This window comes from Helicoverpa zea, chromosome 22, assembly GCF_022581195.2.
Source record: "Helicoverpa zea isolate HzStark_Cry1AcR chromosome 22, ilHelZeax1.1, whole genome shotgun sequence".
In the NCBI taxonomy this organism is placed as follows: Eukaryota; Metazoa; Arthropoda; class Insecta; order Lepidoptera; family Noctuidae; genus Helicoverpa; species Helicoverpa zea.
The window spans coordinates 5269968-5292713 of record NC_061473.1 but is presented as its reverse complement, the minus strand read 5'-3'; the positions used below and the strand labels follow the sequence as shown (position 1 = coordinate 5292713).

Sequence of the window (22746 nt, the reverse complement as noted above, 5' to 3'; positions counted from 1 at the left end):
ATGTATTTGCTGTTAACCAACTTACTTGCGTATTATTTTGCCCATACGCCATCACGTACCTAGCTCTATCGGACTGTGCCTACTCAACATCGTTGGAACTTGGTCTAGTGGTTATATCACTTGCCTCTCTAGTGTAAGTGGGCTTTTTCAATTCCAGGTCAGGCAAGTAACTTTTCTAGACTATCTTGTAGGTATCTTGGACACCAATTTGTGAGTAAAGTTGACGGCAAACATCTTGATGAAACCTGGACTTTAGGAACAAGCATGGTTATTTAGGCCCATTCCTTCTCTGTTTGAGAAGAGACCTGAGCAGACAGTCAAGGTGCTGATGCTGAACCATATGGCTTAGCGTTTTTTTAAAGCCACATACTTTCACATAAGGGCATAAATTATTTGTTATGCGTAACAAAACCGTTTCGCACGTTCCCGAAAATTATTTAGATGGTCATCACAAGGTATCAGAAGTAGTGCTAAAATTGGTATCTGGGACCTTTTATCATCATCACTTCCCGAGCTTTTTCCCAACTATGTTGGGGTCCAGTCTAACCAAAATCACAACTGTGCCACACTTAATTATTTTCTCACCTGATAGAATTGGCGTGCCATGTACACCGCACGTTTTGTAGCGTTCTTGTTCACGACTCGGTTTTTGAACGTGGACAAGATCCTATATCCTGAGAGAATATTTTTGGAGAGTTAGATATTCTTGTATTCCAGATGAAGAAACTTCTAGTGGTGTTGTTGCTAGTTGGTGCAGCCACCGCGGCTTGCATCCATACCGACTTGGTGCAAGCTCCGGAGATGATAGTCACGTACGAGGAGGTAGATGGCGACACTGTCACCGATGTGCCCGTCACAGCGGTCGCTACTCGCACTAATATTAGTGTCGGCACCATCGGCAATAGTAGATTGATAGCCAGGTACCAGCAATGATGATGTCTTCCTAAAATCAAGTACTTAACAATTTGTATTCTTAGAAGTTCGAATTTCACGTTTAGGTTAATTTTCTATATCACTACATAGTGTAAAACAAAGTCGCTTTCTTTGTTCCTATAATCCTATGTATGTTTAAATCTGTAAAACTACGCAACGGATTTTGATGCGCTTTTTTTTTCATAGATAGAATGATTAAAGAGGAAGGTTTATATGTGTAATGTAGTGTATTAAGTATCAGCATTGCACCCGTGCGAAGCCGGGGCGGTTCGCTAGTATATAATATAAAAACGAATCCCTTGGTCACGCCATCACACGTGAACGGCTGGACAGCTTAAGTTGAAAATTACAGAGGAGTTAGACCTGAGAGAAGGACGTAGGATAGTTTCGTCACCATCCGGCTACGGGAAGCAATTATCTCGGGACGCTGGTGAAACCGTGGGTGCGATTTGTAAAAAAATCTTCAATACTTCTACTTTTGAACATATGTTTTAACCAGGTATAGGAGAATAGCCAAGGGAATAAGATCGAGATAAGCGACCATTGACCAACGTTTTCCCACATTTGCAGGAGTGTTCACGTCCAAAATGCAGTTGCCAAAGCAAGACATGTCCGAGACATATCATTCCGATCGGACGATCCTATTAAGATCAGCGCGATCCGGGTGACACATGTCGGCTCTGTAGATGGCGCCACTTCATCCATCAAGTCGGGAGGTGTTGGGAACTCCTTCGTGGTCATCAGGCTCCAGACTGCGGTAGGACGCGGGTATCATTACACCATCGAAATTTATGGACGCTAAACTGATAGAAAGATTGTCAACTTATTTTCTAATGGTAGTATTATTTTTAAGAATTGTTACGTAAAGGACTTACATTTACATTATTGAATAAATAAAATGTTTAATGCATGGTATTCTTTTGACTTTTTTATTTCCTTTTGACTTTTGAGTTCGTGATATAATGAAGTTTGGTATATGTAGCAAGTGGTTAAATATATATTAAAGTTTAATAAATAAGAGAAATACACTGTTAGATCAATTGCGCAAAAGCATAGCTACTAAAACTAAAAATTCATCAAAGCTTTGCAGAATAATCTGGAATGAGTTAATTGAAACCGCAACTGTTCCCGCTGATTATAATGTTATATCCCAAATAAGGTACAGACGGCAATAGGTCAACCTACCCGAATTTGTCAAATTTAACCAATCGAACATTAACCTTACACTATTGTGATAAGCTTGAAAATCGATTACTATGACGTTTGTACTATAGCTTGATTTTGAAATCATACCATAAAGCAGATTGGCCCAGAAAAAAAAAATTACAGACATTGTTTTTTTGGTGCTTGCGAAGCCATAAAGATAACCTCTACGTAAATCACCTACCTAATGACCTTATGTTGCCTTATCAGCAATTATGCCATTTTTGATATAAAGTGATTGATTGATAAGAAAAAAGTACCGGAGTGAAATTCGGCAGGTACTCCCCCGGGGATTGTTCGAAGGAATTAGCACGGGCCTAGGACACAAACGGCATAAGGAACATGATGGGTTTAAGTCAGTAAGAGTCATGCTTTACCCACAGCTTGAGGAATCTTTTGATGCTTTCGCATCTTAAAAAGTACGAAAGATGGAAGGAAGGAAAGTGATATCTCAAAAAGATAATCAATCGGTTTATATTATCAAGTTGATTGTTATTATTCTTAGCAATGGTCAGATAGTATTATCTATTGTAACTATAAATACTGTTTCCTTATTAAGGAAGTTACACTCACAGTAGACTTGAAGCTGCCAGCTGTTGTATTTTGAGAATTAACTTTTACACTCTCAAATCAAAAGGTAAAATGTTTTTCTTTATATACAATTCGATTCTCTATGAAGGTGGATGAAATATAGGTTAAGTTCTGGACAGAACGTATACTAACATACACTTGCATCAAGCGTCATATGCATGTGATTGGGTAAAGCTGGCTATTCTAAGTACCATACCGGTATGGTGTTAGGCCGGTCCATCTTTGCCTATTGAGTGGTCACATGGTCAAAAGTTTTGACTCAAAACCCTTTCCCTAGAGGTTATTAACTTCACCTTAGCGCCACCCAGTAACCTCACATAGGGACTGGTTTCTGGTATCCTTTAGAATCGCCGAAAAGAATCATACCAGTCTTGCCTTTGAAACGATCGGCAGGCAACCCTTCACCAATAACTGCATGGATATTTTTATACACATTCCTGCAATCATCATTATATTGTCTTCCAGATGAAGAGCCTACTAGTGGTCATGTTGCTAGCTGCTGCAGCCACCGCGGCTTCCATCGACAGTGAGATGCCAGAGGTGGTGGTGACGTATGAGGACATCAATGGGACTGACGTGGCTGATGTGACTGCTGTGGCGTCACGCAATAACATCAACGTCGGCGTCATTGGCAACAGTAGATTGCTGTCCAGGTTGGTACTACCAGGGATTACTAGATCACAAGATTCTTTTTAATGGGAAGAGTATGGAGAAAATCACTTGCAAGATCTAACAAACTTTTGCGCGTGATAGAAAACTGTAGGGGTCTATTTAGTAAGAAATATTTTTCTTCAAAGTGTAATGACGGTAAATGACGAATTTTCAAAATCGTCTTTGGTCTTATTTTGCCTTTGCTTTGCATTACTAACTTCACAAATACAATACTTTCCCCTTTGCTATGAGAAATGGGTCTTTATTTTTGCATATACTGTGACCGAGATACAAATATGTACCATATCGTTTTTACCATAAAACACTATATTACTAAATTACTGAGCAGTGCTCGTGACGTCAGTAATCATCACGATTGTGTGTTGTGCCACAGAGTTATTTGACAGCGTTTAGGTAACCACAGTGCCATTTCTATCGACCTACTATCATAATAATAATATGCCTACTATCATGATCGTCGAAAGCTGAGAAAGAGAAACAAATAAAATATCTCGACTTAGCGCACGAGGTTGTCGCCATGTGGAGTGTCGACACGGCTGTTGTTGTGCCGATTGTCGTTACGGCCAATGGTTTAATAGCCAAGAGCCTCGACGAACACCTCAGGAGGCTCTCGTTGGGCGGCTGGATCAAGGGACTGATTCAGAAGGCAGTACTCCTTGATACGGCACGTATTGTGAGGAGGTTTCTGTCTCTGGGACCCTAACCACCGGTACCTTGGACCCTGTGCCCGATATCGGTGGCAACCTATTTTTTATATTTTTAAATGTTTTTTATTTTTATATTTAATATTTAAAAATGTAAATTATATGTTCTAAATAAATAAATGACTTGAAAATATGCCTACTATCATGATCGTCTTTATGATGATTTATTAACTTTTTGGACCTAATTATTATCTCCCTTTAACCCAATTGTTGACTAGTAGAGAATGTCTGTGCGCCAATGTATAATTTTTAACACGATTATATTAGCTTCATTTGTAACTATGTATGTAAGAAAATCTTAGAATCTTAATTTGACCCACTTCCCTGTCTTCCGTTAAGATGGCACACGCTCTGAGTTCTGATGACATTACATGACTAGCGTGACTTTTTAGTTTTTTAAACTATACATTTTTGTACATAAAGTAACAAGTAACAAATAAATCATCCAGGACCCATCACGTCAGAAGCGGTATTCCTGGCCACCGCCACATCCAAGACATTACCTTCCGCGCCAACAACGGCCTCCGGTTCACTGCCATCCGGGTGACACACTACGGGAATTACCAGGGCGCCAGTGCCGGCATCAGGAGTGGTGGCGTCGGGAGTACCGTGGTCACCATCAGGTTGCAGTCACTGGTGCATTTTGGGTACCAGTACCGCATTGAACTTTATGGACGATAAACTGCAGTATAACTACTTGAGTCTTCAAAAATTTTGGAGAGAATTTTGATCCTATATTGATTGATGGTGCTATTAATTTTAAGGATATTAAAATGTTTTGGTTTGAAGTTTTAATTAAAGTTAAGGAATAAGTGTTTCTGTGTTTTTGTTTTCACACATCACATGCACGTATATTCACATTAATTTGATTGTGTTTACATGAAGCATATCTAATACGTGGAGTACTTAGGAGACCGCATAGGGTATATAAGGTAGTGTATAGGGGTGGTACATAGGTATATTAGGTAGTTTGTAAGGGGAATAAAAAGAGAGAGTATAAGAAGAGTATGAAATAAAGAGTGTGAGGTCACAAAGTGACACCTAGGGGATGGCATAGCTTCTATACAGTGGAATTGATATTTAAATAATTTTAGTAGCTCTGGGGCTCATTCAGTGCAAACAAACAAACAATGAAATCTTATCATTAATTACATATTTTTGTTTAATTCGTTTAAAATGTGACTTTACTTCCTAGTTTATTGGACTACTTCAAATCCTTTTTGTTAATTTTTTTTTAATTACATTGTGATAACATAAAATAGTATATCTAATAGGTGGCGTACTTAAAACGTAGACAATTACTGATATCAATTTTATCGCAATACTTTTCATAACAGACAAATTATAAGGTATTAAAAGAACATAAACATTGTTATCTAAAGTGCTGTCAATCTGTAGGTATTATGCTTTTGATTCGATAATAAACTATTACTTCACCTACATATATAGAGCTATATTGTACGCGGAACGATAATGACAGCCGGAACCCACAATCAAGCTAGCTTTTCACTATGGGATATAATATAATATATATTACATCCTGAGATATAATGTTTTATCGCTCGTCAAACGTTTTGAAAAAATATTTATAGTTTGGGATGTAATATATATTATAGCACAGGGTAAAATGTATGACGAGCGTTACAATAATTATTATGTATATCTCAGGAGACATATTTTATATTATATCCCATAGTGAAAAGCGTTTTTAGTCAAAAAAGCATCAATCTACGGAACGACCGCGAAAACTAACCTTCTATCTTATCTATCGCGCTTTCACGCCAAATTTTTGATCGATTTTGAACCCTAAGAAAGCACACGAGATACTTTTTAGCCGGATGATGGAAGTAGTTCTCTCATGCACTACGGGGAACAGCTGGATAAATGCGCAAAATGTATGTTTCTTTTTTGTTATGATGATGATGTTCTCATAGCCGATTATCGGCTACGGTGGCTGTTCTCATGTAAAGAGATCAGCCAACGCCGCAGGATATATTATAGTGCACAAGTATTGGCGCAGACACACGACCAACATTTACGTGCTCTCCGATGCACGGGATTTTTTGTTATACAAGTATTTGCACCGTACAATGGCTGAACCATATAAATAGATATAGATTAGCATTGATTGCTAGTGCAAAGTATAAAATACTAACTTCATGACAAACACTGTTGCTTTGGAGTTTGTTGCGCCACTTCTTCTTCCCAGCAAAAACACATAGGAAGTGGTGAAGGGTGATCGTTTTGGGGGCTGTCTTTTGTAATTTTTTTTTGACGTTCGAAAAGTGCTGTTTTGCAGCCAAGTTTGAATAAATGAGTTTTGATTTTGACACTGCACACGGTTTTTGTTTCAGTACAGTAGGTCAAGTATAAATGCATAATTAGGTATCGCGAAGGAACACCCCCTAACTACCACATAACATTTGATTACAAAATGTTTTCAAAAAATATGATAAATATCTTATCGTATGTATTGATTGTTTTGTTTTGACGACCTGCTTCTATTTTAGCGATTTATTTTTGATAACGATAGTTAGAATTTTGATCAGAGTGACAATTTGGACTAAAGTTCCTTCGAAGTATTTAGATAGATGAGTACGTTGAGATATCATATATACACAAAGATAAGCATAATATTGTAAAACAGTTAACACAATGAAACTATTATTACGCATTCCAAAATACATTTTTAAAGAAAGTTTTTCCGTGAGTTATTTTTTGATACCATTGCTAGATAAAATCTTATATAATATTCAGAGGCCAAAATATGATTATCTTAAAACCAGGAAGAACAAAGTTTACCCCCGAGCAAGCATAGCGATCGTAGCCAGATCGTAGCAGCGTGCTACGCCGTAGCGGCTGGCGTAGTATCGACGGTTACAGCATCTATGCCAATATTATAAAGCTGAAGAGTTTGTCTGTTTTCTTGAATTTAAAGCGTTAATAATTCTGTGCTAGATATAGCCAATTTATTGAGAAATATTAAAGGCATTTTACCCGGGTGTGCGGAATGTTACATTAATTACTATAAATATAGTACGCCAAGTGAATACTTGGCTTATTTCAATTATCATAATAAAATGAGCCGAAATTGTCTCATAAGTTAACGATATTGAAAGTACTGTAGGTAGTTCCAAAATGCATTACTTATCTAGTTAAGTTGTTTTTGTGAAAAATATGCCATCGCATAGATTTTGGAAGGATAACAGTAATTTAAAACTGGGTTAAACGCAATCTTATCAAATCATTTTGATTTCTAATTTCACTATAAATACTGTCAATTTTCAGAAACAACTTATACACTCACTGTACTTACAGGAGCTTACTTCAGCATTTTGTGAAGAAGAAAACACAAAATAATAAAGGTAAGATTTTTTTGCTAAAATATTTATTTTTGTTTAATAAAAAAATAGAAAGGTATGTAATTCTTATCCAAAATATACTAGTTTTAACTTTAAATTGTCCATAGGATTTTTCTTTATGGGTTTTTTAAAGGCTACTACACACATGCCGGCGGGATTGCCACCGGGTTTATGCCGAGCTGCTATGCCGCCGGCAATCCAAGCCGACGGCACAAATAACATTTTGACTTTACGACAGAACGTTCATTTCCGATGAATGTTCAAGTTAAAATCCTATTGAATGTATCTTGTGTCACAACATGTAAAATACCCGAAGCTTTACTGTCACGTAGACTAAAGGTTATGGCACAGTATAGCGGCACCGCAACAGCACGGCTCCACACCAGCATTTAAGTTGTCATTCAATTTAGAGCATTAAATCGTGTATATTATAATATATTTCGTAATGTCAATATGAAAAAGCCAACGGCGAGCAGTCAGCGCGCTTGCCGCTACCACACAACTCGACTCGCCGCCCGCGTGCTGCAAGCGAGCGGACCTCATGCGTACAGCGTGCCGACGGCGTGCTAATTACGCGCCGACTCCGAGCCGGCAGCGAAACAACGTCATTGCGTCGTGTTCAATCATAACTGTCTTAAAATAATATTGAGTTTGCGGTGACAGCAAGCTTACACCTCGCGGCCGGCGCGCGGACGGCGAGCTTGCACCTTGCGGACAACGCGTAATTAGCGCGCTGGCAGCTAGCCGTAGTCTAAATTCGAGGCGACGCCGTGCTTCAGCCGTGCGTTTGCGGTGCTGCTATAATGTGCCATGTCCCTAAGTTTTAAACTATTTCAAATAAGTTCCGTTGACAGTGGGCGGTAACGGTAGTCACACACGCACAACGTGTAATACGTCTCGCGCGCATACCGCGCTCCTACATTCAGTGCGGCAACGTCACTGCGGGTTGCGCTCGCGTTCGGTAAACATTTCGTGGTGTATCGTAATATTTGCCGCGACAAAACATCGTAAGTATTTAGTTTATTTTACTTATGTATTATTCCTTAGCCCAATAGTATACTATTTCACTATGAATTAATAATTTTACTCTGTGAAATTGATGTCTAATGGGTTATTTTACGTATTTTAGATGGATAAGCGCAAAATAAGACAGATGAGCATTTTCGATGATTCCGACAACATTTCCGAGGCGGATCCTTACCAAGATGATGATGGAGAATTTGGTTCGGATAAAGATTTTGACCCACAAGAAAATACATCAGATAGTGAGAGTTCTTTTTCTATAAATTACCGACGCAAATCGTCAAAAATTACTACTAAAGGTCAATCAAATTTGGTCGGTACTTCAACTCGGAAACCTATTACTTCTGAACCTAGTAGCGATGAAGACGATACACAGTGTGTTGGGAGTGATCATTCACTGTGCACTGTGAACACACCGTCACCTCAAACTTCTACCTCATCACGTTTTCAAGAAGAGGATTATGACTCAGATTCCTCAGAAGAATTTTTTCCTCAAGCCAAACGGTCAAAGTTGGTCAAATCTCCAACTGCGACCGAGCCTACTGCGAATCAAAGTTCAAATGAGGTAACTCAAATGGAACCTGAAACTATGGTACCTTCTCAATACGTGGCTTCATTTACAAATCAGGATAACCAAGCTTCATACAACACCTCTAAAAATGAGATATTGGGTTCTTCGAATTTATCAGAAAACTGTTACAATACAGGTGAATTTAGATGTGACGAACTACCACCTTTATCCCACGAATCTCAAAAAGAGTTGGCTTTAGAAAATTTGACATCTGTTATTTCTGAAAACTGCCAAAACGAGACAGTCCAAGAACAGCAGATGTCTTCCGACCAACCATCTAATGATCCGCAAGATATAACTACAAATATAGAAGATTGGACAGAAACTACAGCGCCTATACCAGATTTCAATTTTGATACTGATAGTATGGGAGTAAAATTCGGTATCTATACATATAATAAAATGATAGGAAAGTCAAAACTGTACATTGAATATTTTTTTAAAAGAATACTTGGGGGGTGATCTATTATCGATTCTGAACCCAAATACATAGTTTTTAGAATTTTTGTCTGTTTGTCTGTTTGTCTGTTTGTCTGTATGTTTGGTCTCACTGAACTCGAAAAGTACTGCATAGATTTAAATCAAATTTTGCATGAATATTACCTGGGGGCCAGTTCAACATATAGGATATATATTATCACGCTATCACCTACGGGGGATGAGCAATGAACTATAATTTCTGTTAACGTTTCTGCAACAGCGGGCGCAATAATGACACATATTTGAATGTTGAACTTTGTAAGTTTATCGGCCTATTATCAATCTTTACATAGAAAATAACGCTTTTATAAGTAACTTGAGCAAAAAACTGAATTTAAAGAAATGATATTCTAAAATTATAGATGAAGAAAATCATGCAGAAACAGATGTGCCATAAAACTGGTAGTAGGTAAAATATCAATCAAAATCAAAATCAAAAGTCATTTATTCAAAGTAGGCTGAAAATCAGCACTTTTTGAACGTCAAATCTACAAAAGACAGCCCCCAAAACGCCCGCCCTTCACCACTTCCTATGTGTTTTTGCTGGGAAGAAGAAGTGGTGGAACAAACTCCCCAGCAAACAGACAATGAAAACAGACTTCACTTTGTCATGGTATGGTCTTACTTTCAAGAAAAAAATTTATGACGACGTGTGTATTTCGCTACTATAAAAACACTACAAGAAATATCAGCGCATCGTCAGGGACATTTTTATAATTCTTTCACCATTAGAAAGTTACATTATCTGCGAGTAACATAGGGTATATTTTATCCCGGTGCGGGCAGTAGTTCCCATGGGAAGCGGCACCCACGTCATGAAGAAATTATGAACTTCCCCACATTCTTAAAAACTCTACATATGTTGTTCTGACATAATATAAGCTATACCTCTCATAAACATGAATATCCATTCATTTCATCCAATAACAAACATGCATCACACTGAAAGTGTATTGCGAGTCTAAGATTTTATTATTATAAAAAAAAACATTGTAATTAATATTCAAACATCCTTAAAAATAAGTTCCTGGTTTTAATACACTTTTTGAGTAATGAAGAATGTAGGCAAAATACGACCGAAACACATTGTGTCACTTCTAAAATTAACATCAATGGTTATAACTACCTGTCACAATACGTCAACAAGATGTCAACAGAAGACAAGAGTTCGTTCGTTCTGAAAACGTACAAATTACGCGTCGCAGGCCAGAGACATACTTGCTTTCAACTTCTGATCACAAATCATCGAGCTAAGAATTATATCACAAATACACCGTTCACAATTACGAACAGTCACAGTCACACGCTTATTATCATTGATATTATTCAGTTACAAAGACAGAATTACTATCAAACGTGTTTTCGCTAAATGTTCTATTAGTTTTTGCAAACATACATTCCCAACTCTGATCTCATGGAGGTGGCGCCCGGGTGTCACCACTGTGCGGACTGTGCGACCTATCGCACCCGGCCCCGGTTTAAACCATGATCTGGAGCGAGAAGAAATGGGATGACAAAGAATGAGGCGGCGGAGCGACTGAAAATTCCCAACTCTCATCCCAGCCACTGCGGTAAGACACCACGAAAGCCGGATGTCGAGAGACGACTCCCGGCCACCGTAGGCGTGAGCGATTAGTTTTGAGTGGGTCATCGACATTCCGGCTTCTGGGAGACCCGTTATTTCACGCGCCCCTCAAGGAGATTCAGCAAACCCCTGTGAGGCCCACTAGGGCCAAAGCCTGACACTCCCTCACGCTGCTCAAACTGATGGCTGAGAATTACGTAACTTTCCAGGATGCCATGCAACGTGTTGCAAATGCCCAGGCCTTTGGGAGCTTGGTAATCCTTTTCTCCACCTTAACTTGAGTTTTGTGGTGCATGAACAAATTAGAATAGTAATGAATTAGGTCATCTTCATCACGTATTTACCAACTCTTAATGTTCATCATGCACACCCGCTTCTCTAACTTTATTGAAGGATCACTAACATTGTTTCAGTTAGTTTAACTACGCTACTATAGCCCGTTGTCAAACCTTTTAATATCAATTCTGTAGAAGTGTGAATATCGAATGTGTAATATATCGAATTTCAGTTTGTGCATTGCACAAAAACCAACGTTATGATTTTCGAGAAGTCAAAAGAGTCGGCCGGTCGGGGTTGCTAAGAATTATATTCATCGTTGGTTAATTGAATACATTTTCAGAAACCACAATAACAGTAGGAACCAAAGCGAATGATCGCTTCATAGAGCTCTGATTTTCTCGAGGCGATCAAGTCAGTTCTGGTCTGTTCGCTCATCAGATCTTTGAAAGCGGTTCGATGATAATATACCTACTGTTGTCCTGTTTACCTACGTGTGACACATAATATGGTATTTAAACGTCCTCCGCAAGAGAGCGAACATTTGTGCTATTTATAAAGACGAAATTTTACCGTTGTGCAGTAGTGACGCGCAGTATACACAGCACTTATGTTTCTTCTGATCTGCTGGCTCTACCAAGAAATGACAAATTGCGAGCGTACATTTTGAAAATCTTGGAAGAACTGCAGGCTTCAAGTGCCAACACACGAATTGGACTTACTCTCTCGGACGTATATATGGGCGCGAAAGTAATATTTTTATTTAAATTGTAATTATTTTGTATCAACTACCGATATTTATAATATTGCAAGTAATTTTTATTGTCATTTCCGTTTTTATATTGATATTTGTTTTGACAGCTTTGTTAAATTTAGTATTTATTTTATTTTGAACTTCCGGTTGATTTAAATTTATTAAGTTTTTGTTTTGAACTTCCGTTTACGATTTAATTTAATTATTTTGTAAATCTTTCTTTTGACTACAACTGTATTTCCGTTTGTGATATTACAAGTGTTTCCGGCTGTGATTAATAATTCAATATTATATAGTATGTCTGTAGATTTAAAATTGTGTTTCCGTTTATATTTTATACCTGAATAAGTCTTTAATTTGATTTCAACCATGTTTCCGTTTGTATTATTTTAATTTAATAGTAGGATTTTATTTTGCCTCTTGTGTTTCTTTCGTATTTCCGTTTTTGTATTAAATCTATACATATAATAAATCTGTAGAAAAGTAATTTTTGTACATTAAAGAAATTGACAAAAAAAATAGCCAGCATGTTAAAGGATAACTAACAGAACCCATTTTATAAACGTCCTCCGCAAGAGCGAAATTTTCCCGGTGTGCGGTAGTGACGCACAGTATACAACACTTATGTTTTTTTTGATTTGCTGGCTCCACCAAGAAATAACAAATTGCGAGCGTACATTCTGAAAATCTTGGCAAAACTGCAGGTTTCAAGTACGAACACATGAAGTGGACTCTCACAGATACGTACATTTTGCCTATTCGTGAACTAATGCAAACATTTCGGTGGAGTCCCGGCTTAGGCCACCACATTAGGCGTGCGCGATCCTCGGGCGTGTGAGTAGCGCGGGCGCCGCGCGTGCGTCGCGAGCGCGTTGCGTGAGCGTCGCGTTTTGCTGCGGCATTGCAGCGCGCTCGCGGCGCGCACGTGCCGCTATCCTTGACGTTTAACTGCTAAGGCGTTTAGCAGGCGGCGGGGATAGCGGGCGAAGGGGTAAGAACGCAACTCGAGCGCCGCGTGCTCGCCGCGAGCGCGTCGCTTGCACTCTTCACACATGCCGCAGGGCAGCACAACGCGACGTTCACGCAGCGCGCCCGCGACACCCGCGCTACTCACACGCCCGAGGATCGCGCACGCCTAATGTGGGGTCAGCCTTACCATAGTGAGTAAGTGAAACTATCCTACCCTATGCGCCTGCTGATGATGATGACTTATTTTATCATCCATCCAGCTATTCCCCAACTATGTTGGTGTTGGCTTCCAGTCACCGAATCTGTTTGAGTACCAATAGGTATTTTGCTTGGAGCGACTACCTATCTACCTATCTTCAATCCAGTCAACTACACAAGACGATATCCATGGTAAGACTGACAGACTTTCTGGCTTCTGATTAGTCGCAGCAGCTGCAGAAAATGTACAAATGACAGCTTTGTCAGACTCAAAGCATATAGACATAGATTATAGCTGTTTCCTGTGAAAATTACTTACGCACCATACGTAATAATTTTCCAGATTGGCTGACTAGATCCAGAGATATTCACAACGTCACAAACTTTACTTCTTTTGTTTAGATAGATGGTCACATCCACAACACAACCTTGATCAATGAATCTATGCGACTGCTAAGTGCTAATCCTAATTATACTGTCACGTGAAAGAATGCACCTACGGGATAAGTAGTATTTTGACGATTCTATATTGCCCACGCAGACGAAGTTGCGGGCAACAGCTAGTAGATAATAACACAACCGTGTTTGATGTATTTAACCGTTTGTTTCCACCTCCCATTTTAGATTATGTCATCAAATGCACTAATGCATATGGGACAAATATGTGTCAAATTAATCGACCGAAAACTAGGCACAGTCGATTTTACACATTTAAATTGACAGACAGAAAGGAGATGTTGAGGTTTTTAGGACTGTGCTTGCTTGCTGGCCAAGTCCATGTACCCCAAAAGCGAAAACTTTTTACTTTGTCTGACAGTTTATATTACCACCCTGTTTTTGTCTCAACAATGTCAGGACGACGTTATGAACAATTGTTAAGGTGCCTATGCACAGGACCTTTGGGTGCCAAGGGGAAAGATAAAATAATGGAATTCATGGACGCTATCACAAACAATTTCCAAGCGTGCTACTCACCCGAGAAAGAACTTTCTTTAGATGAGTCACTTCTATTATTTAGGGGACGTTTATCCTTTAGACAATATATAAAATCAAAAAAGGCAAAATATGGGATAAAATTCTATGAATTAACGGAAGCGAACGGCTATGTTTTAAATATATTAATGTATACCGGCAAAGATGACTCGACTGACTCGGAACAAGGAAAAAAAACGGATAAAACTGTCATGAGACTAATGAAACCATATGTTTTAAAAGGCCACGAATTGTTTATGGACAATTATTATAATTCATACGGTTTGTCTCAAAAATTACTTGATCTCAGAACTCATACTGTCGGAACCCTTAGAACAAATCGCAAAGAAAACCCGAAGAATGTTATGAACCAGAAGTTAAAGAAAGGTGAACATGTATGGGTACGTAAAAATAATGTATATGTCTCAAAGTGGGTTGATAAGCGAGCCGTAACTATGATCACTACAAAGGATCATCCAAAGATGATTAATGTTACAAATAAGCGCGGACAGTTAAAAAGGAAACCTTTAGAAGTGGCAGCTTACAATGCATTTATGTCTGGTATTGACCGCGCTGATCAAATGGTGTCTTATTATTCGTCTCCGCGAAAATGTTTGAGATGGTATAAAAAGGTGTTTTTTAATTTACTTGATTTAACTGTATGGAACAGTTTTTATCTGTATAGAAAATACAAAATGAATAACAGTACGAAATATGAATTTTTACATTTTAGAGAAGATTTAATTCGCAATTTAATCGGTATTAGCCTTTCTCAAAAACCCGAACTTTTAGTGAAGCATTCCAAGAACGACAACAGGACAGTAAATCGGAAAGTAAACCCAGAACCGGCCTCAATACAACCCGATAATAGCAATGGTGGACATTGGCCTGAAAAGATCCCACCTCCTACTGGTTCCAAAAAAACGAACAACTACCTGAAATGCAAAATGTGTGCAAAGAATAAACGCCGCAGGGAAACTGGAGTGAGACGTAAGGGGTGCAAAGATAAGCCCGCACTTTGCGCACTGTGCTTTGAGGAATGGCACAAGACTGATAATGTTACTAGTTCCTAACTTTTTATTACTTGTTTACGTTTTGTTTATTATGCAGAGGTTGCTTTTTTGTGAAGCGCAAATTGTGGTTGTGATTAAAAGTAAGAGAAGAAAAAGAAGAAGAAAAAACGTTCCTACATAGGATTGATAAATGATTCTTAAAGAAATAAATAGTTTATTTTCGTATTTTGATTTTTATTTATTTATTTGCACATGCTTATCATGCATATCATCATCAAAAGGAGCATGGATGGTAGCCTGCTCAACATACGGCTTAGTGACCGGATACGCAATACCATTATCCGGTCCAAGACGGGCATAGTCGATGTGGGCAATAAGTCTGCAAAGTTGAAGTGGGAGTGGGCGGGTCACATCTACAGAATGCACCCGGATAAGTGGGCCAACATCACCACAAAATGGATCCCTAATGATGGTTGGCAACCAAGAGGAAGACCAAGAAAATGCTGGAGAGAGGACCTAGACAACTTCCACAAGGACTGGCCACAAATGGCGACCGATAGGGAAAGATGAAAGGCTATGGAGGAGGCCTTCGCCCAGTAGTGGGACAACACAGGCTAAATAAAAAAACATGCTTATCATAAAACGTTTAGATACCATGAACGTACACTGACATTGTGATACAGGCCTTATTTGCCATCTCAATATGATACGACAAAACGTATTGAAACGATGGTCGGCATAGTGCGTTATGACTTAATGATGTGGTTGTCTTTACTATTACTATCAGTTGGTATTATCCTTTTAATTCGATAATAAACTATTATTTCACCTAATTGACAAGGTGCGTGTAACGATTGCCAAAGATGCTCAAATGACAGCTGGAATCCACAATATTGGTCAAAAATGTTCATCCATCTACGGAACGACCTTTTAAACTGTTTGTCTATATAGACAAACAGTTTAAAAATACGGTAGATACCGTATTTTTAAGCCAAACTTCTCTTCAATGTTAATGAAAATTGGTATACAGGTAGTCTAGACCCCGAAAAAGGTCACGAACTTTTCGTCCGGATGATGGAAGACACGGGTGGAAATACCTTGGTAAAACACAAAATGAATTGTCGTCTTTTAATATGCTTTCACCACAAAACGGCTGAACTGATTGAGCTGATATTGTTGGGAATAAGTGTGTGTGTGCGCATAGATAATGTTTGAGGAGGTGAGCATTGAATGGTTAAAGTATAAAAGACAAACATTATGATAGAATTCTCACGACAAAACACGGTTATTGTTTGTATACAATAGGTCAAGTGTACATCCATGATCAAGTTTTGCAAGCGGGCACCTCTCTCACCCTCACACTGTAGTACAAAATGTTTTCAAAAATATATGATGATAATTATCTTATCGTATGTAGGCATACACTAATTGCCATGTTTTGACGACCTGTTCCTTTTTTTCAACAATTTGGACGAAAGTATATTATTTTCCTTATACCCATTTCATTTCTTACATTCGAAGTCTTAAGATGAAATCTTAATACGTAAAGATATTCCATATTATTATGTACAAACACAGAAGCACATTGTAAAATAGTTTACATAATGAATATTACTACGCATTAGATTATTTATTCACTATATGACATGACGTCATCGACACGAAAGAAGAGGAATTGCGCATTTTAAAAATACATATTTTTTTAAAGAAAGTGTCTGTAGTGTGTTTTGTAGATTGATACCAGTGCGAAAAATAATCATAATAGAAACTTAGTAAGGAAAATATAAATTCATCTCCTTAAACCAGGAAGAACAAAGCTTACACTAAGCAGGCGCAGCGATCGTAGCGAGGCGTGCTACGCCGTAGCGACCCGCGTAGTATCGACGGTTACAGCAGCTATGCTAATATTATAAAGCTAAAGATTTTGTCTGTTTTCTTGAATTTAAAGCGTTAATCATTCCGTGCTAGATATAGCCCAATAATCGAGGAATATTATAGGCTACATTTTATCCGTGTGCGTGGAATAGTTCCCATGAGGCGTATTTCTTAGGTTTTTGAAATCATCACAATAAAATGAGCAGAAATTGTCTGTTCTTCTTTCTCCTGCCTTGTTCCCAATTTTACTTGGGGTCGGCCCAATATGTCATTTTCTTCCATTTTCCCCTGTCACTCGTCATACTGACACTCACTTCCTTCCTATTCATATCATCTTTCAGGCAATCCATCCATCTTTTCTTAGGTCTTCCTCTTCCTCTCCATCCATCTACATTCATACTTAGCACACACTTTGTTGCATGCGTATCAACCCTCCTCATTACATGCCCATACCACGACAATCTTCTACTTCTCATCTTTTCTGAAACTGGCGCTACTTTCAGACTTCCTCTAATGTAATAATTCCTCACTTTATCCATTCTTGTAACATCCACTGGATGGATGAAGTGGCGACAGGTAACTAGCGCTATCTGTGACCCGCGGATGCCCCTCAAACTGAAGGGCAAAATTTACAAATCCGTCATTAGACCTGTCGTCCTGTATGGATCGGAGTGTTGGGCATTGAAAAAGAAGGATGAGAAGAGAGTGCATGTAACAGAAATGAGAATGCTGAGATGGATGTGTGGTGTTACAAGAATGGATAAAGTGAGGAATGATTACATTAGAGGAAGTCTGAAAGTAGCGCCAGTTACAGAAAAGATGAGAAGTAGAAGATTGTCGTGGTATGGACATGTAATGAGGAGGGATTATACGCATGCAACAAAGTGTGTGCTAAGTATGAATGTAGATGGATGGAGAGGAAGAGGAAGACCTAAGAAAAGATGGATGGATTGCCTGAAAGATGATATGAATAGGAAGGGAGTGAGTGTCAGTATGACGAGTGACGGGGGAAAATGGAAGAAAATGACATATTGCACCGACCCCAAGTAAAATTTGGGAACAGGGCAGGAGAAAGAAGAAGATCCATTCTTGTAACACCACACATCCATCTCAGCATTTTCATTTCTGCTACATGCACTCTTCCATACATCCCTCTTTTTCAATGAGCAGAATTTGTCTCATAAGTAAACAATTTTTAAAGTTCTGTAGGTAGTTCCAAAGTGCATTACTTATCTAGTTAAGTTGTTTTTGTGAAAATATGTCATCGCTTAGATTTTGGAAGGATAACAGTAATTAAAAACTGGGTCGGATGCAATCTTATCAAGTTGTTTTGATTTCTAATTTCACTATAAATAGCGAACATTTTCAGCAACAACTTATACACACACTGTATTTACAGGAACTTACTTCAGCATTTCGTAGAGACAAACTGAAAGAAAATATAAAGGTAAGATTTTTTTTCACTTGAATATTATTTTTTAGTGAAAAATGAAAAACTAGTTGCAACAGACTAGTTTTTTTCTGTAAATTGTGCATACATAATGTAATTGACGACCTCTATGGCGCAATGGTCACCAAGCCAGACTGCCGAAGCTGAGGTCCCGGGTTCGATTCCCGGTTCGGTCGACATTTGTGTGATGAGCATGCTTGTTGGCCGTGGTCTGGGTGTTACAATATGTATTTATAAATATGTTTATGTGTAGCTATATGTAGTTTATCAGTTGTGTTAGCACCCATAACACAAGTTAATTAATAACTTACCATGGGGCTAACCAGCCGTGTGTGAAAAGGTGTCTCGACATTATTATTATTATTTATATGAATTTGTTTTTAGTTGGTATGATAGGTACGGTAAAACAACATAAAATGTGAGACAGAGACATGCTCTCAAGGGCACCTACACTATCTCACTTCCTGAGCTTTTTCGATACTATGTTGTAACTCTATCAAGGAGCGAATGTTTACCCCTTTGTGAGACTGTTTGTCAGACTTACTGGCTTTTGACTACCCGTATCTGAAAAAGAAGATTATTTCTTAATAAGCCCATTTCTTTTACAGATGAAGAGTTTCCTTGTCATCGCCCTGCTGGCAGTCACTGCAGCAGCATCAGTGATCACGCACGAGGCACCCGAGCCTGCAGCAGATGTTCTACCCGAGGGTTCGGAGACACAGGAGCTTCAAGTAGCTGATGCAGACGAAGTGTCCATGTCCGAGATGGCAGTCTTCATCAGGAAGGTGCTGCTGGCTGATGAAGAGATGCCGTTTGTTGCTCCGCGAAGTGGGATGAGCTTGGGGAATATTGGGGCTGGTGATAGACTGCTTTCTGCGTGAGTAAATATCCTTACTTATATTAGAAATGCAAAATTAACTCTGTGTGCTTATAACCGAGCCGATTACAATAGAATTGTGAGCAGCCAGTAGTTCCCTCGGGACGCAAGTAGTAGCTTATATGATAATAGATTTTAGATGGTAAAGATTACCAATCCTTAACAGTTTCTAGATGAAACATGTATCTTAAATAACTTAATTATAGTTCCCGTCCCATAAACTTTGCCTGCGACTAACTTCATACAAGCAATGCTTGTCTCACAAAGACTATAATAATACATATAGTGTATTTGATATAGTGACACGATACTTATTGGTTATCTAGCTTGACACGATTATTATAATTTGCAAGAGAGGCCATATCCTGCTGCGGGATTGTTCGAAAGAGGTACCGCGGCCCGTGTACAAGGCCAATTTTTTGTCAGTAAAAGTCTGACACTCCCTCACCGCTGCTAACCCACAGCGGGAGAGGGCATTTGATGATTTGAAAAAGTCATATCCTGAAATATCTACACTATGCCTTAATATCAAAAAGGTACAAAATAATATCTTTCTATTATCTATTTTTTTTCCAGCTCAACGCACTCCCGCAATCCGATACCAAATGTTATTCAGACAGTAGACGTGAGGTATACCGGCAGTAACGCAATCATCATCCTGGCTGTGAGAGCTTACGGCTCCGGCCAGGGTGCATCAGCGAGAGTCGTCGAAGGATACCTGGGGAGGAACTCCATCACCATCCGGCTGCAGTCCGCGGTGGGACGCGGCTTCCACTATAGAATTGAAATCTGGGGACGTTAAGGTTTTTGGAGAAAATGGTTTTTTAGATAAGGTTTAGTTTGATGTAAGTTTTTTAGTGATTCAATAAAGTTTTAGATATTATTTTTGTTGTATTCAATGTGACCCTTTTAATTTGACAAAATTAACCCCCTCACTCAGAGATATTTAATGGTTACTTAAGTCATTACAGAAGGGTTTCTTTGACAATCCGTCACTAAGGAGTGACTTAAGTAATTATTACGTTATTTTACGTCTTACCCCCGTAAGACTAAATAACAGCTTTTATAATTGAGTACTGGTACACATCTTGTCTCTTAAAGACAAGTTTTTCAGCTAAGTAGATTGTATTATTCATCCCATCAAATATTTATAGCAACCATATTATGTACAACTTTAAATGTAACAACAATAGAAATAACAATAACCAAAAAAAAAAATCTAAATTTAAATTCTTCTACAGCTACGTATCAAAGTAAATTAAAAAGTGAAATTGAAATTGATAGTATATTTTAGCTCGTAGATAATAATTTTGAAATTGTTCCAAAAATATAAACTTATCAATACTAATACGGTTGTTTTGAACAACAATTGATAAGATTTTCAAAAAGGATTACTTTATCATATGATATAATTATAGGCATTGTATTCGTGTGTTTTTCTTGCATAACATGGTACAAATATAAGTTTGTATGCTATACAATATTTAATTAGAATAGGTAAACGCTCAGAAAAATATTCATAGCATTCCTGATAATCAAATGTACTGTTACAGCTTTTTATTCACCCACTGTTGTGCACAGGCCTCCTCTCACACGGAGAAGGATTGAGCATTAATCACCACGCTTGCTCAATGCGGGTTGGTGATTTCAGACTATAGTCCAGGTTTCCTCGAGATGTTTTGCTTCACCTTTTTATCAGCCATTGGCGTCCCAGATATACTTAGAAAGTACATACAGACTTAGAAAAGTAAAGAAGTAAAGAAATCAAATGTAAGTAACTATAAATTAATAACACATAAGTTTATTTAAAGAAGTTTTAATGAGTTACCAAAAAGTAATTATAATTAATCATCATCCAATTAAATGCCTGCCTTTATATGGCTTGCATATAACAATTTGCATTATTCATGACACGACACTTTAATTAATTTTAGGGCACAAAGCCGAACTTCAAATATACAATAAACTGTATAGACTATAGACCATTGGACTATCATTAGGCATTCTAATTAATGTGATAATTAGGTAAAAAAAAAACAAAAGAATTCTTAAAGAATAAACCTAAGTAAAAAATTGATCTTAAAAATTATTTGAACACTTTGTGTGACCCCTATAACTTACATAGTTTAAAAACATTGTAAATAAGACAGTAATTAATAGATGTTTTATCTAGTCAAACGGATTATAATTTAAATACCCTATAGGCTCCGAAACTACTGAACGGATATGAAAAATTCTTTCACTGTTGGAAAGCTACACTCTGAGTAGCACAGGCTATATTTTAATCCCGGAACGAGCAGTAGTTTCCCTTGAGACAGGGGTAAAACCGCGGGAAAACATCTAGTGAAGAATCCATTTTAATGTAAGACCGTTTATAGTCAAGCTTGCTTTAATAATAATAAGCAATTCAGGAATATGAATGAAACTTCTCAGCGCCCGACACTTGGCATATTGCAATTTGTATTGCGGTGGTATTGCTATTAATATTTAACAGGCGCTTGTTTGTGTTGACAAAAGAAATAATTTAGCATTACAATTAATTTATTAAATGCATTATTAAACATTTTTTGGTAGGTATTTAATCAAAACTGCCTTTAATTTTTAATTGTTTTCAGCATTGTTTACAAGAATGAGTTATGTATTTTTAACCGATTTCAGAAAAAGGAGGTGTTAATCACGTTTGACTGAACTAAAGATGCGGTTTTCTGCATGATATTTGTAAGATTTAAGAGAAGGTTTGAAGACAGTTTTGTGAAAAGTATAAATAATTGTGCGCCTGACGATAAAATATTTTACTGAAAACTGATACAATTTATCTTCGATACCAATAACATTCTATAAATGACGTAATAAAACTGCTCGCAGCGGTTTCCTAACCAATAAAGTTTAAAACTGTGGCAACATTGGCTGAGCTCCAACAGTTGACAAATCGCGTACTTTTCCAAGAAACACCAGATTTATTCCTTATAGATAGTCGTCAATATACGTGTATCTTTTTCTTTACACTATGATTATACAGTGATTTCACGTGTAACGATGGAAAATTCGTCTATTGCTTGATTCATTTGACCGGGCAACATCGAATAGTAACTTTTAACATGATTGCCACAAAAAGTAGTTTATAAAAGTAATTTTGTTATGACAATTTGAAAGCAGTACATAATTTAATAGTGATTCGTGTTAAATATGATGAAGATGTTAAGCGTTTCTTCAAGGCTAATAAGACTGATTTTCGGCG

General features: G+C 37.9%; 4 protein-coding genes across 4 annotated transcripts in view; 3 read left to right on the top strand and 1 right to left on the bottom strand.

The window, feature by feature from the left end:
* Positions 1-22746, bottom strand: part of LOC124641125 (calbindin-32) — a 154632-nt gene that overhangs the window by 29159 nt on the left and 102727 nt on the right. The window lies entirely within an intron of this gene.
* Positions 718-1795, top strand: LOC124641131. The gene is made up of 2 exons (XM_047179114.1): positions 718-920; positions 1504-1795. Exons 1-2 carry the CDS (start codon positions 718-720, stop codon positions 1733-1735), a joined length of 435 nt encoding a protein of 144 aa, XP_047035070.1. The 3' UTR covers positions 1736-1795.
* On the top strand, positions 2679-4918 carry LOC124641130. The gene is made up of 3 exons (XM_047179113.1): positions 2679-2773; positions 3193-3380; positions 4553-4918. The coding sequence occupies exons 2-3, from the start codon at positions 3193-3195 to the stop codon at positions 4782-4784; spliced, it is 420 nt and encodes a 139-aa protein (XP_047035069.1). The 5' UTR covers positions 2679-2773; the 3' UTR covers positions 4785-4918.
* On the top strand, positions 7450-20391 carry LOC124641126. Its single transcript, XM_047179108.1, has 4 exons — positions 7450-7468; positions 18581-18628; positions 19240-19508; positions 20085-20391. Exons 3-4 carry the CDS (start codon positions 19240-19242, stop codon positions 20308-20310), a joined length of 495 nt encoding a protein of 164 aa, XP_047035064.1. The 5' UTR covers positions 7450-7468; positions 18581-18628; the 3' UTR covers positions 20311-20391.

Excerpts from the sequence above, each read along its gene's own strand:
- LOC124641131 (XM_047179114.1), top strand. The coding sequence starts at position 718 with ATGAAGAAACTTCTAGTGGTGTTGTTGCTAGTTGGTGCAGCCACCGCG. Across the intron at positions 921-1,503 it reads AATAGTAGATTGATAGCCAG|GAGTGTTCACGTCCAAAATG; the intron begins GTACCAGCAATG and ends CCACATTTGCAG.
- LOC124641130 (XM_047179113.1), top strand. The coding sequence starts at position 3,193 with ATGAAGAGCCTACTAGTGGTCATGTTGCTAGCTGCTGCAGCCACCGCG. Across the intron at positions 3,381-4,552 it reads AACAGTAGATTGCTGTCCAG|GACCCATCACGTCAGAAGCG; the intron begins GTTGGTACTACC and ends TAAATCATCCAG.
- LOC124641126 (XM_047179108.1), top strand. The coding sequence starts at position 19,240 with ATGAAGAGTTTCCTTGTCATCGCCCTGCTGGCAGTCACTGCAGCAGCA. Across the intron at positions 19,509-20,084 it reads GGTGATAGACTGCTTTCTGC|CTCAACGCACTCCCGCAATC; the intron begins GTGAGTAAATAT and ends TTTTTTTTCCAG.